This window comes from Ischnura elegans, chromosome 4 (genome assembly GCF_921293095.1).
Source record: "Ischnura elegans chromosome 4, ioIscEleg1.1, whole genome shotgun sequence".
Lineage (NCBI taxonomy): Eukaryota > Metazoa > Arthropoda > Insecta > Odonata > Coenagrionidae > Ischnura > Ischnura elegans.
The window spans coordinates 98,559,953-98,573,876 of record NC_060249.1 but is presented as its reverse complement, the minus strand read 5'-3'; the positions used below and the strand labels follow the sequence as shown (position 1 = coordinate 98,573,876).

The 13,924-nt window shown below is 38.3% G+C and overlaps 1 protein-coding gene across 3 annotated transcripts in view; it reads right to left on the bottom strand.

Annotated features, from left to right (window-relative positions):
- Positions 1–12,210, bottom strand: part of LOC124157821 (kinesin-like protein KIF26A) — a 43,827-nt gene extending 31,617 nt beyond the window's left edge. For all 3 annotated transcript variants that reach the window (XM_046532851.1, XM_046532852.1, XM_046532853.1), the window contains exon 1: positions 11,924–12,210. In XM_046532851.1, the coding sequence (XP_046388807.1) occupies positions 11,924–12,205 (282 nt within the window). In that variant the 5' untranslated portion in view covers positions 12,206–12,210. The remainder of the gene's footprint in view (positions 1–11,923) is intronic.
- Positions 12,211–13,924: the final 1,714 nt, after the last annotated feature.

Sequence of the window (13,924 nt, the reverse complement as noted above, 5' to 3'; positions counted from 1 at the left end):
GGCCGAGGCGTTTCAATAGATGGGTGGGGAAGGAAACGTGATTTGTATGGGTGAGAAAGAAATCCCCACCACTTTGCACAAGAATTACTCGTTTCGCTGAATTTTCAGAAAGCCAATCACTTCGCCTCGGCACAGCGACGAAGAATACGCGTCTGCGGGATGCATGGCATCTGATGGTCGATTCCGAATAATTACTCATAATCTGCGTCGCAAAAATAAATCTCTCGTTCCGTCACTCACAGAAATGAATCGGAAAGGCCGCTCTTCCAAGATTGCGCCCAAACCGTAAAATAAAATTACCCTGGCACAAAGTTTTTTTTGTACGATGTTCCATATCACTTGGATTTTCCCCAGTTATTTTATGGTTTTCAGATAAACAATACTATTCAAGGTAAATTTGGAAAAAAATAACTTATTACATTTAAATTATTTATTATTTGTATTTATTGCTTGTATTTATTTCACATATGTGTATCAAATTAGCACGCGGGATTAGAATCGAAATTATTCAAACACTCAAAGTAGAATGAATTTTACTGTCTAATCGATAATTTTAAAATTTAATACCTAAGTTCTTCATAATTTTTGGTTATGTTCATACGAAGAGAAAATATTCGCGAAGCAAGAACAGTTTTTTGATTCACTTCATAAATATAACTTTCTGTAATAATTGAAAACGGACCTGAAACTAAAATAATTTTGAAAATATACAATCCAAATAAAATATTTTCTGGTACATTCCTTAAAACACAGTTCATTAACAAAGGAAAATAAGCTTCAAAAGTAATTTACGGCAGAATTTCGTAACATTAAGTAAATAATTTATTTAAAAAGTTATTTCTACATTGCCATCAATCAAAAATTCCATTATAACCATTAAAATGCTTCTGAGAGATAGTCATTATATGCTGCTCATAGCTTCCTTGCAAATAATTACACACTGATGAGAAATATACCCAGCCAAATTCGTTGCGTGTTAAAGCGAGGCACTTTGGGAATATGCTCTTCCCTGCCCGACCGTTATCTTGATCGAAGGCGAAAGCCCATAAATTCGCAATGATGCAACATGGCTCTCGGCCAAGTGTAAAAGCAAATGGGCCGGAGGTTATTGAATTGCGAGACAAGCCGGAGAGAAGTCTCCAACGGATTGAATGATATGGACAAGGGTTGAGCTGCGGTAATGGTTTGAGGAGGCGTTCACGAATGCCACAATGCATCAGACGAAATTGAAATATATTGTATGAAGCGACATAATACGTCATCCGTGGAAAAAAAAAATTCAACCAAGTGCATTTGGGCGACAACACAGCTTCCACCACTCAGCTTATATTTCATCACTCTGCTGAGGTTTCAAGGATATCAAATTTGAGTGAAACGTAATAAAAACAAAACGGAGAAATGTGATGCATGTTTATTTTCAATGACTCAGGTTTCAAATAGGCCCTAAAAGAGAGAAATGATCATAAAAAAGGATAGCCGACTGAATGAAGTCAACAATAAATACCGAAAATAGAGAAACATTATTTTATACTTACCAAAAAATGGGAAATAGCTTAGTTATTGTTGCTTAGCATATAGTTGTGTTAAAATTGATTACGTCTAAGTTTGGTATTTCAGTTGAAATCATACCTTTCTTTTGAGTTTCAATTATTGCCTGATCAATTTTATTACACAAAAATCAAAAGCATTTCAGAAAGTTTTGAAATAAAGTTTGTCATTAATTATACCAATGAAGTTTCAACTAATTTCAAATGCATACACCTCAATATTTTCAAGTTAAAAATACACCGAAATCATTTTATACTGACGCATCGGTCGCTCATGCGTCATTATTTTCTGGTGATATGATATCTTTTACTATAGATCATAAAAGTTAAATATATTAACATGTTTTAGAACTAAATATCGTAGAAAGTAAAGCCTTGACGTTGCGGCCGAGAGGTTGAAATGGCGTAGAGTTTAAAATAAAACATTCGTAAACCATTGTTGAGGTTTGCTTTCATTCCGCAAAATGACATCAGAAGGAGGCGCTGTTTCAGTAATGGTTCAGAGAAACATTATTTTATACTTACTAAAAATGGGAAATAGCTTAGTTAATGTTGCTTAGAAAATAGTTGTGTTAAAATTGATTACGTCAAAGTTTGACATTTCAGTTGAAATCGTACTTTTATTTTGAGTTTAAATTAATGCCTGATGAATTTTATTATATAAAAATCAAAAGCATTTCAGATTTCAGTTTAACATAGTTACTATGAGCCTTAACATAGTTCAGTTCTATGAGCCATTTAATAGAAATAATTTCTATTTTGTTTTATTTCAATCATAGAGAGTGCTTGTACGATAGTGCTCGTATAACGTAAACACAGGGTGGTAATCTCGTCAGCCGTTCGGTTGGTTTTTCCGCTGAGGGCACGAGCAATGTAGGAGGAAGCAAGGCTTTTGGAGGAGGGGAACGTAGAGTGTGTGGCAGGGGTTGACAACGACGATCCATGAACACCAGGGAGGCACGGATGGACAGGCCAATCTCGATAATATGACTCGACAAAGGACGATCTGCATGCGAAAGGCATGCAAACAATACCGGGACACTCCGCAAGCCTTAAAAAAACCGCCGTAACCGCACGCGCCCGCATCGCGACCAACACTTCACTCCGGCACGCCGCTTTAAACCTCTTTGGACGATGGCCGGGACACAGTGCATGACGGGAAGGGTATATGCTAAGGGTGAGTAAGATTTCAAATGTCGATTCTCGATTTCATCGATTCGCTGACCGTTAGAATCGGCATCGAAAATCGGATCGAAAAATAGGTGATTCTCTTAGCTATTTTTGAAGAAATATCCTTTTTGATCGACTTGGTTGCCCTTGTTATTTTATTCCATTCAAAATATTAATATGAGTAATGAAATTTAAGGGATACTTTGTAAGTAATGCCCTTTAAGGAATTGAAAATGCTCATTACACCTTTTTTTAAATACAAATCTTAGAGCTGAAACCTTCCACTATTTTACAAGTAATTTTCAATTTCTCTTAGGGAAATATCTTTACTATGGGCAAGTTTTCATCATTCTATCCTCGAAATCCTTCCCAAGCCATTGATTTGATTGTGAAATGTGTCATACACCTTTTTTATGTTCTGGAAAAAAAATCGTTTGGGACCAACTCAATGAATCACAGTGGGCAATTGTAAAACATTAAGGCCCACAAAAATTCAGAAGCTGACGCATTCCCCGAATCTTTATGGAAGATTTCATGTCCCTGGATGGAAAAAGCATTCGTATCGAATCAAAAAGTATTCGCTTACATAGATTAATGTGCGAGCGTTCAGAACTATTTGATCAAATAAAAATCAAAATTTCCCGATTCATGAAGTATATTTGATTCAAAAATAGATTAACCCTCCAAAAGAACCCTCTTTACGATCTCATGCTAATATGGCACACCATTAAGAATGAGAATCTAACGCTCTCACGAGTCAGGAATCGATTCTAAAGAATTGGAATCGAATAAAGCCGGATCGACTCATTCGCAGTATGTGCCACCAAAAGGGCCTCAGCTCTCGGAAGTGGAAGGTAGATTCGACAAGGCTGGGAGAGGTTTAAAGGGGGGGGGGACAGAAACCACAGCCGCGGTCTGCGTCATTTGTACCGTTAACCGGAAGTGCCCGACTGGATTCGATGGTGGGCTCAGAGGGAACGAGATTGGCTGGTCGGATGAGGACGTAGGCTGGAATGATATTTTTTCCCCCGCGAGATTTCGGGTAGCGAAAGTTTGCGGGGAAACGCGGCGGATAATATGCGCCCGGGTTCAAAGGATGTGTACGTACGTGTACCAAAACCGTCGTAAATTCTTTGCAAGAGCTTGAAAGGGACGGCAGCTTCGTTTAAAATTTGATTGGCAGCGCACGCTTCGAATCGCAGGAGTTGGTGTAAGTGCGCCTATCACGGACAAAAAGCCCATATCAAGAGAATCGATTTAAGCGTAAGAGGCAAACGGCTGAGGGAAAATGTACCGTTGATTATAAATTGGTACGTTAGGTAAACGAAAAATTTAAGAATGGGGAGAAGTAAGAGGAAAGTAATAGTCTTTTTGACCCAACCATAGCACCCAATCAATACACATAGATACATAAAATCACTGATATAGAATTTTATAATGCAAATACACAAGCACTAACCCTAAGCAGTTTTATATCACTCCCAACAAAGTTATTTCCACTCATATTTTCGCACTTTTCATACCTTTTGATCGTTCATTGAATGACACTCTGCCCTGAAGGCCTTACAAAATCATTCGTTCTACGCCATAAAGTAAATTAGCCACGAATTTTCGGATAAAAACAACAATTTAAGGAATAAATATCCATTAATAAGAATATGACAACAAAAGGAATATCCCCATTTATTTTCCTCTGCGTACTAATAGTAACGTGAAAGATATAATCTAATACGGTGCAGGAATCGTCATTCATAATTGCTCATATGAAAAGTCCGTGATCATCAAGGAAAAGTTTTAATATAAATTCTTTTTTTATTTACAAACCAATATTGTAGATTTAATGAATGTATTGATATTAAAATAGAATTATTGATTTCAATATAATTACATATATTTTACGAATGAATTTTTGTTTATTATTCAAGTACCAATGCAGAGTATAAGTTAATAAACTGTTTGTATATTATTGTGGAAAAACTCAAAAGGGGTTCGAAAAGCTAAGAATAGAAGCTGCTGAGGTATTAGAAGGATTTTTTATCGCCATTACCAGCTCCTGCAAAATGCTTGTAACGCTAGTGGTTACATGCGCTTCCAATATTACATTCACTGGCTGAGGGACACTTTAAAACTTAACGCCCTACCTGTTAGCTTCCAGAATACCATGTTGTGCACAAAAAAAATTTCGAAACAGCGTCAGAGTTCGACATGGGCACAACGGAGAGTAAACATGACCCTTGCATACAGAGGACATCGATGGTCACCTGCGTAAGCATTGATGAACGCACATTATTTACTACCTGGCGACAATCGTGTAACATAACCTGTTTCAGCGTTTCGACAATCGTGTGATTGCGTAGGCATTTATTCCATATGACGATAAAGTCAGTCATTGGAATCTACCGGTATATTACTTATTTAGGTATATTAACTTCGTAACAATTTAAAATAAATCTAAAATCATAAAATGATGTTCCACGCAAATTTGATAACCATTTATTGGTATAATATTTACGTTATGTTTGAAATTTTGTATTAGTTGAAAAAAATTACCTTTATTATTATTTAAAATTAAATTTTATCATATTATAAAAAAATTTACATCAATAAAATTATTAGCTTATTAAGAGTGAACTAGACAATGGTAAATGGTACAGCCTATTCATATTCAAATTAAACTGAGCAAATATACCAGCAATTGGAGCAATAAATAGATAAATCAGATAACATTCTGAGGTAAAAAAGTTGGCTTATTTTATAGGTTTGTTGGTTATTTTTTGTTATAATACTATCCCCCTCAATACAGGTTAACTATCATCGATGCAATTTGCTATATACCTGTACCTATATACATAATTTGTTATGACTTCTTATCGCATTACATGTCTGGCAGATCCATTTCAAAGCTACCTCAAGCGAATCTCTCAGTGAAACACACTTACCCCTTGAAATAAGGACAGCGGATAACACAACTGGTTATATGGTTGCCTGCCAAGCCAGGATAAAAGGACCGCGGAAATTGTGGACGGTGAATTCAATCCTCGCACCGTTTGTCTCACGAAAACTGTTTTTATTCAGCCAAATTTCCCGGATATTGAAAAATTATCCAGTTTTGAAGAATATTTTCCTACACATGAGAGGGAAATATTTACTTTCCCTGATTTTGATGATGATATTCCATGATTTCTCAGGAATTAATTGTCTTTTTACTTACTCGATGAGGAAATCTTTCCTTTGGATATAATATTTTTCTTATTTTGTCCCTTCAAGTGCAAACCCAATAATATGAATTAATATATCTCCTGTTCTGTGATTGCACTATTAGATTGAAGACTTCAGGCACTTCATTAAAAAATCTTAGTATTGAAAGACGACCCAGAGAGAAAAACTGCCTCCCTGAGCGTGCCAAACGTGGAAGTGTGAATTTTATACGTCTGTGACCGTACGCAGAAAGATTTATTACCTCACTCAGGCAAACCAACCTCTAAGTTGAATCGCTGAATAATCATAGAGTCTCCTAATTTTTATTTCGTGAATTCAGAACTTCACCTAATGGCTTATTTCACCTTATGAACGCCCCTGTGAAGTGAGGAATGCTTTTTAACCGTTGATATATGTGCATAGTTATTGTTTTGGAAACAAATTCATGACCCAACTAAACGTATTCCTCAGAAAAATTAAAGGAGAGAATTATCTGCTGTGAAATCCTGGCACGAAGGAACGGAAATATTGTCCTAAGATTTAAATGAAAATATTTGCGCTAAGTACGATAACTTTTCATTTCTCAGTAAAATATTAACAACAATTAAATGTTATCATATGGAAGCTATAAAAATAGGACAAATTCGGACATGGTTACAAAGAAATCTATGTTCTGTGGAGAACACCCATCGTGAGAAAGTGATGAGTAAGACATGAAGGGAGATACGGTAAGAGTGTAGGAACTTCTCAAAATATCATCTTTCACTTTTATCAAAACCATCATGGGATCTAGCAATTCTCTATAAAATATTAAACCGTGCGACACACTCCATAGGCTATACTTTTTGCATAAATTTTATTTCCCTTCATTAAATCCCAGAAATGTATGTATTTTTTTATAGGACCTACAATCTGTTAATTCTTTTTCTCTTCACCGTTATAAATTTTTCAAAAGTTTCGATTGCCAGCAGTATTGCCACAGTCTGGATTATCAATTATACTTTAAAGGTAATAAACTTCAATCCATTAATATTTATCGTAGAAGCTCATAATCATATTGCTGTTACTACGACTTAATATTTATTATTAATATATATTATTTTTTTAGCAATCGCATACTATGCGTATATTATTTATAATGAAAGATGATTTGCAATTTTCCACAAAAATAAATTTAATCCGACCCGAGTTTCGATGTTAGACGTCTTTCCCCCCCCCTCCCCCTTCCACACCATTCACCGATGACCCTCGGAAACAACACCCGAAGATAAGAAGACCACCGCGTGTATTTAAATGCTTTCGTTTCTATGTTCAAAGTTTGTTAACCCTGGAAAAAAAACCCCTTAATTTCCACCCCTTTTTACCTCCTCCGGTTTTTCCAAGCAACACCTCTCCACTCTCCCCTCCCCCCCACGCTTTCCACTTCTACCCGTTCCTGCCACCTCCTTGAGGATTTTCCATCCCATGTCTCCTCTCTCTCTCTCCCCTCAGTTCTCCCACTCCCGCCTCCTAAATATGTATAAATTAAGTGCACTTACCACCATTTGTACCTTGAAAATGATGTAGTAACATCGAAGAAACTCGGGTCGGATTAAATTTATTTTTGTGGAAAATCGCAAATCATCTTTCATTATGAATCAATTCTACTCCATCTTGCTTGATTCCTCGAATTTTATACGTTATTTATATTCAATTTAATTTTATTTTATTCATCTTTGTTTTATGATGGTGCCATTCACTGTTATTTTAATTCCATTTAATTAGGTCATCACCCGTGAAATAAGTAAAGTAAAAATAACAATGCTTAGTGGAGAATGTTAGTCGTGAGGTAGTGGATATGTTCACACGATGAGGAAGACGGGAGCTGTAGGAGGTGGGGTAAGAGGGAGGAGGGGAGAGGGGTGGGACACGTGCAGCCGGACTAACTCAATTACGAGACGCGATTGCAGGAGGTGGCGCCCGGCTACGCTTCAGAGACAGATAGAGAGGGGGAGGGTTTGTGGATCGTGGGGTGGGAGGGGAGGCTATACAATCCACGGTTCTAATTACGGGAGATGGGGAAAGGGGTTGGCTGAGGGTGGCACGGAGATGGGAAGGGAAGAGGTGATGGCACGGATGGTGTGTGGGTATGAGGAAAGATGGCATGGCGGAGAAGGCGGTTCTCTTTTAGACACGTTGGGGCGGAAGTCGTGACGAGGAAGTCGCTGGGGCTGGTTAAGTGTTAAAAGAGGATGGGGTAGATTGGGCAGAAGGTAGACAAAGGGGGTAATATGCTTCCTGCCTTACGATGATCTAGAACGCAAGCTAAAGAAGGAACCGGGACTCACAACATAGAAAACAAGAACTGGGAAAAAATAGAGAATAAATCTAAAAGGAGTTTTACGAAAGATTACATAGGAACCAATTTTTCAATAATACTAAGACAAATAATGTGGACTTATTTCAAAGAAATACATACTACAAATAGAACTTGATTTTTGAGAATTCAATGTTCATGATTTATTATTGTTTGTAGGTATAACGTAAATAATAATGTTCGCAACGTATTTTACGATATTTATTTTTCAAAATTTTATACAGTTCCCAGATTTAGCTATCCGATATAAAAACTGAGAAAAAAATCACTGACGAAAAAATCAACGAAATCTAACTTTAACGTGCATATAATACATACATACATACCCTGGACCAATAGCTGTTACTTAACTCAGTTTCTCCATAAATAGCTCATAATTATAACTAAAAAAAGGTAGCTTACGACGACTGGGGGGGGGGGAACTTCGTAATTGGACATTTAATTCCCATATTAGGTAACTAAGCTCTAGGAATGTAAAACGTCGTTCTTAAAACACAGGAAATCCGAATTTTATGCTTCAAAACTCAGAATAAATTTTTGTTTTCCCTCTTTTTTTCATGCCTTTCAGTTAAGGTTCTTGAAAGAAGTGCAATAAGATGGAAAAAGAGGAGTCATAGAGTCATCATTATTTAGAAGGAAAGGGTATGGCCCTGGAGAATTTTCTCCTTGGTCTAAGGCGAGAGAACAGAACGGGAAGTATTTTTGGTATATTGGAGGTCGCCGGGCTGGGAAGAAGGGAGGAGAAGGGGGGTGGTTTGTTCAGAGACTCCTTATTCCGTGGAGGAGGCCAAGTAATGAGGTTACGGGCCTCCATTCCTCGTCTCCTTCCTTTCCCGGTTTTCCCTTCTCCACTCCCCGGCAAATGAGAGGTCGGCTGGCGGTGGCGAGGGACGCGGGAGGCCGGACAATGACAAGCCCCGGGGACCGGATGCCGGAGGAAGGGCATCCCTTGACCGCGGAGCACGGGGATCTGGGATATCCAATACTCGTCCCTGAGCGATCATCGCTTTCCAATGGATTGCACCGGTGGTGTACTGACACGCGGAGAATATTGAGAGATATTAGTCGCAAATTCCTAAGAACGTTCTCTCAAATTCTTCCGAAATACTGAGCTGCCACAAAAGTTTTCCTCTTCACTAAAGCAGCTACCACGGCTGCAGATGTTTTTGCGCGGATATAAGTTGGCATGAGAGCAAACATTTGGTATGGCTTAATTTAAGGAATTAAGAGGTTCATTCAGCTTATGACTAGAGTTTAGTGATTACAGTTACATTGAAATTCAGAATTAAATCAAGTACAAGCAATGTAAATACCCGAAAGATATCTAAATGACACAAAACATTAAAAAATAAGAAATAAACGGTGAACTTCCACAGAATTGCTTTTGTTACGAATTTACATTGCCGCAATCGACTCGCGAGAAAGTCTTTGCTTAGTCAGCAATTTTGGAGGTATGACGGAAAACTGTGGATTATCGATGAAAATTAGAAAAAATAGCGATGAAATCTCGTAGAAATGGGCTATATTCTTTGTACTACCACGCACAAATGGCGCTTAACCTTTTTTTAATAAAAAAGCGAACAAAATCAATGAAAAATAGTAAGAAGTACTGGGTCCTTTTCTATGAGCTTCCTATGGTATTTCTCTACAAAATGGCATCGCTAATTTTGGAATAGCGATGTAATAATGCAGGAAAGTCTCAAATTTCCTTGATATTTTCACATGGATTGCGTAGTCTTTTTGCCAAAAAAAGTCAACACGATCGCTTAAAGTAATATTTGACATTTGGCCTATTCTTCTATGATTAAATTGCCATAATTCCTATTTTTTTATAACGATAATCCTCAGTATTGTTCAATCCTCTAACATGGCATGGAATGACATTCTCGCCTTCTCGCCGCGTGTGCTTGGGAATGCGAGCGCCACCAGCGAAGGGGACCGGCGCTCGGTACGCGAACGTGGCATGCGGAGCGAAGCATATAGGAACGTTCAGCACGCCCTCTTGCGGGGGCAGGACGTGACCTGGCGTGCGGTAGAACACGAACGACGGAGGGGCTGGGAGGGCAGGAATGAAGAGCGTATGGCTCGCACCCTCCGAGGGTCGTGGTCTCCTGAAATTTCGGTCACTTTGAAGACTAATCAGGATGTGAATTACACACGCCGATGGAGGCACGTGCCCTTAAAGTAACGCGACGGCACGCGTGACGGAGTTCGGTGGAATACAAGGGGACCCGGTTAATGTTACTCCAAGTTCCGTGATTAGCCGTGAACATTCATTTGGGTATGCGTCACGTTCATACGCAGTCATGCCGGTGAGGGAGTCAATTTGGTCGCGCACGGAGATAATATATTGAGTTATCCGACCGTCAAACTTCAGTGGAAACGTGATTATTAGGGCAAAGGAGAATCACTACGCATTCGCGGTGGAAAGTGTATCAAAACTTGTTTTCTCAATACTAGTCACCTGTCTTCACTTGACTAGGAAATGATTTTCACTGAAGAGTTGAAGGAATAAAAACTTGGCTTTTTCCACATGATTTATTATGACCAACCATGATTTCGCTACAGCGTAACATTATTAAGATAGGGGGTAGAGGTGAATTGAGCAGAATGTATAGCGTAAAAAAGAATAGCGGGAAAATTTCAGGTGCTTCTGGTTAACCACCTATTAACCACCCTGGTCGGTCATAGAAGATCATTTTGTGGAAAATGCCGATTTTCCAAGATTTCCACCAAGTTACGCCCGATAATATTAATTAAAATTTCATTGTATTTTTCTCTAGGTTTTTTATTTAAGTTATTCAGTAACCATCCAATCAATTTCCCATTCTACCACATATGTACAAGGAAGGTATACGCCTCCAAACACTGTCCCAAAATCTTTTTACAATATCCAGCGGTAATCAGGATTTTTATGGTTAAAAATTAATACATATATATTGTTAAAATAAAATCTAAGAAATAAGTAAGGTCATTTTATGCATGGGGTACGGAAAGAGAGGACAAAATATACAAACACAATTTAGGAATTCAAGTCAAAGTTGCCGATCGAATAATTAGGTAATTTCATCACAGAGCGGGTGTACTATGACTGGATACTTTTTGTAATAAATAGGATATTCTGAGTGAAATAAAATATATAAGTTTATTGTATTCTTAAATATATCTTGTTGTACCAATGTTTTCATCTAAATCTGCTATTTTTTATCCATATGATTATGAAATGAACATTGCTTAAGGTTCACATAAATTTCCATGGAAAGTAAGGATCCTCGACTGCGTAGTGGTCTGCTTAGTTGCCCCGAAAATCAAATTTCTGCTGTACGATTCACTCTCTAAGGAAATATTTTCACTATGGTAATTAATATGAAATTAATCTCCGGTCACGCGGCGGAATAGTCCACACTGCTTTAGGTACCAATCTACCATAATCTTGATCTACCACTTAACTCTGCAGATACTATTTATCTGCGTGGAAATAATAAGAAACTGCCAAATAGTTATGACTGATTGCCACCAAATTTTGAGAAGCTTTTTATTTTAGCCTGTAATTTAATACCATTTACGTACGCCAGTCAGTAGGGCAAAATTTCTCATCAATTTATCAGTCGAGTCACTTTGGAGAATAGGATTAAGAAAGGGGCACCCATACCTGAGAGTCTTCTTGCGAGAATATGGCGTCGAAAGCGAACATTTTTGGTGCGGCGACGCCCACCCGTCGGTCTTCGGGTGCGGACGAGCCGCCTCCGCATGCCGCGGGGTCGAACAGCGTGACCTGCTTCCTTCTCTTATCGATGCTGAAGAAGGACGAGGTGCCGCCTGCTGCACCCGACGATGACGCGTCGCCGCCCCCGCCGGCACCCGAACCAGTGCCGCCGCCCCCGGAGCCGTTCACCGCGCCTCCGGGAACCGGGCCCCCGGAAACACGAAGCATCACCTTCACCTGCGAGAGTAGGGAAGAAAAAACAAGGGGTTAGTAAAATTTCCATTTTGGAGTGACCTCAAAGATTTATCATTCCAATTTTAGTTCCATAGCCCGTGAGATCTACGTTTAATATTCTAGAATTCGTGTAAATTCTTGTTTAATGGAAATAAATGGAAAATACCGCATTGTAAAGAGCTTTTGCTGCGTAACCGTATCGTCCTTACACCCATATTCGTTAATTTAAAATTTACTAACAATAAATTGTTTTCACTGAATTATGTAATCGGTGCCTTCAATAGTTGTAACGACTATGGAGGAATTGCCATTATATAGAACTGTTTTCAATTTATTGCATGGAATAAATATATCTATGTTGTGACGGAGCGAAGCGATACAAGAGAAATATTAAAAAAATGAATTATTAGAACCTCAAAGCGTTGGCATGTTGAACATCATCTTTATGGGTTTAAAATTTCGATGTGTCGGTGTTGGAGTAAAATATCAATAATAAACTATTTCGTCGAAAAAAAAATTCAACGGATTATAAATATTACCGCAAGATAAACCTACAAACATAAAAGAAAAATCTATAATAAATGGAAATAAAAAATACCTGAGCGAAGTATACACCTGATTTTTGAACAATATCATAAAACGGAGGATTGAAAGTGGTAAATCCACCATGTATCGCTCCAACAGATACTTGTTGGATGAAAAAGATAAAAGAAAAGGAGAAATTTTGTGATAGATATTACGATTCGTGAGAATAGACACAACAGACAGAGATAAAATAGTTTAAAATGGTTACTCTGTCACGGGGAAACAGTTCTATTTTGGAAGTTTCTGCGAGAAATATTAAGTTAAGATTTAATCTTGCATTTTCCATAAAGAAATTAAAACTTGCCCACATAGTAAAAAGAATTTTATGATAGAACGGTAATAGAAACTGCTCTCACATATGGAAATCACTTTAAAAAAATTTACGATTCCATCAACACGAACCATTTCATTGACAAAAATTACTCAGGAAATGGATTAAGTGCTCGTTTTAGAGCGATAAACCACTTCACGAAATGAACTCGGAAAGCTTGAAATTCCCTATTCCACGCTCTTTTGGCCTTTACTGCATCGTTCCGTAGGCAGCGTAAACCTCTTAATTTCCACGGCGACCTTTTCATGCCGAAAACACTTGGAGCACGAGCTCCGATGGAAGACGGAGATTTCAGCGGAGGGGAAGAGTGAGGAGGCCGAGCACAGAAATTCCAACCCTCGGCAACAGACCGGGAACAGCAAATGGAAATGCCGAACTTAATGAAAGACATTAAAGGACAAGCAGTATAAGAGCACATATGAGTCGACGGAGAAGTTGAACTATGGAAACAACTGGAGGAAACCAACACTTAAAAAGAAACGCCTTGTTTTGTTGTGGACGTAAAAGTCGCGGAAGCCGTATGTTAGACATATACCTTTTCCCGGAGTGTGGGGTAGTTTAGTGGACCGTGACACACCCTCCAAAGATCAAGCTGTGAATGGGGATTAACTGCCTTCATAATTTAAACATTTCCTCATAACGCGTTATCCACCGTCGTCGTCACCTTCTCCTGCCTTTTGAATGTTAACGACGAACTGAAGGGGTGGTTGGTTATATGAGTCTGAGGGGTGCATGCTTCCTCACCCCTCCAAACTGCACATAATCTTAGCCTAACCCCCTTTCCGCCTTGTTATTAT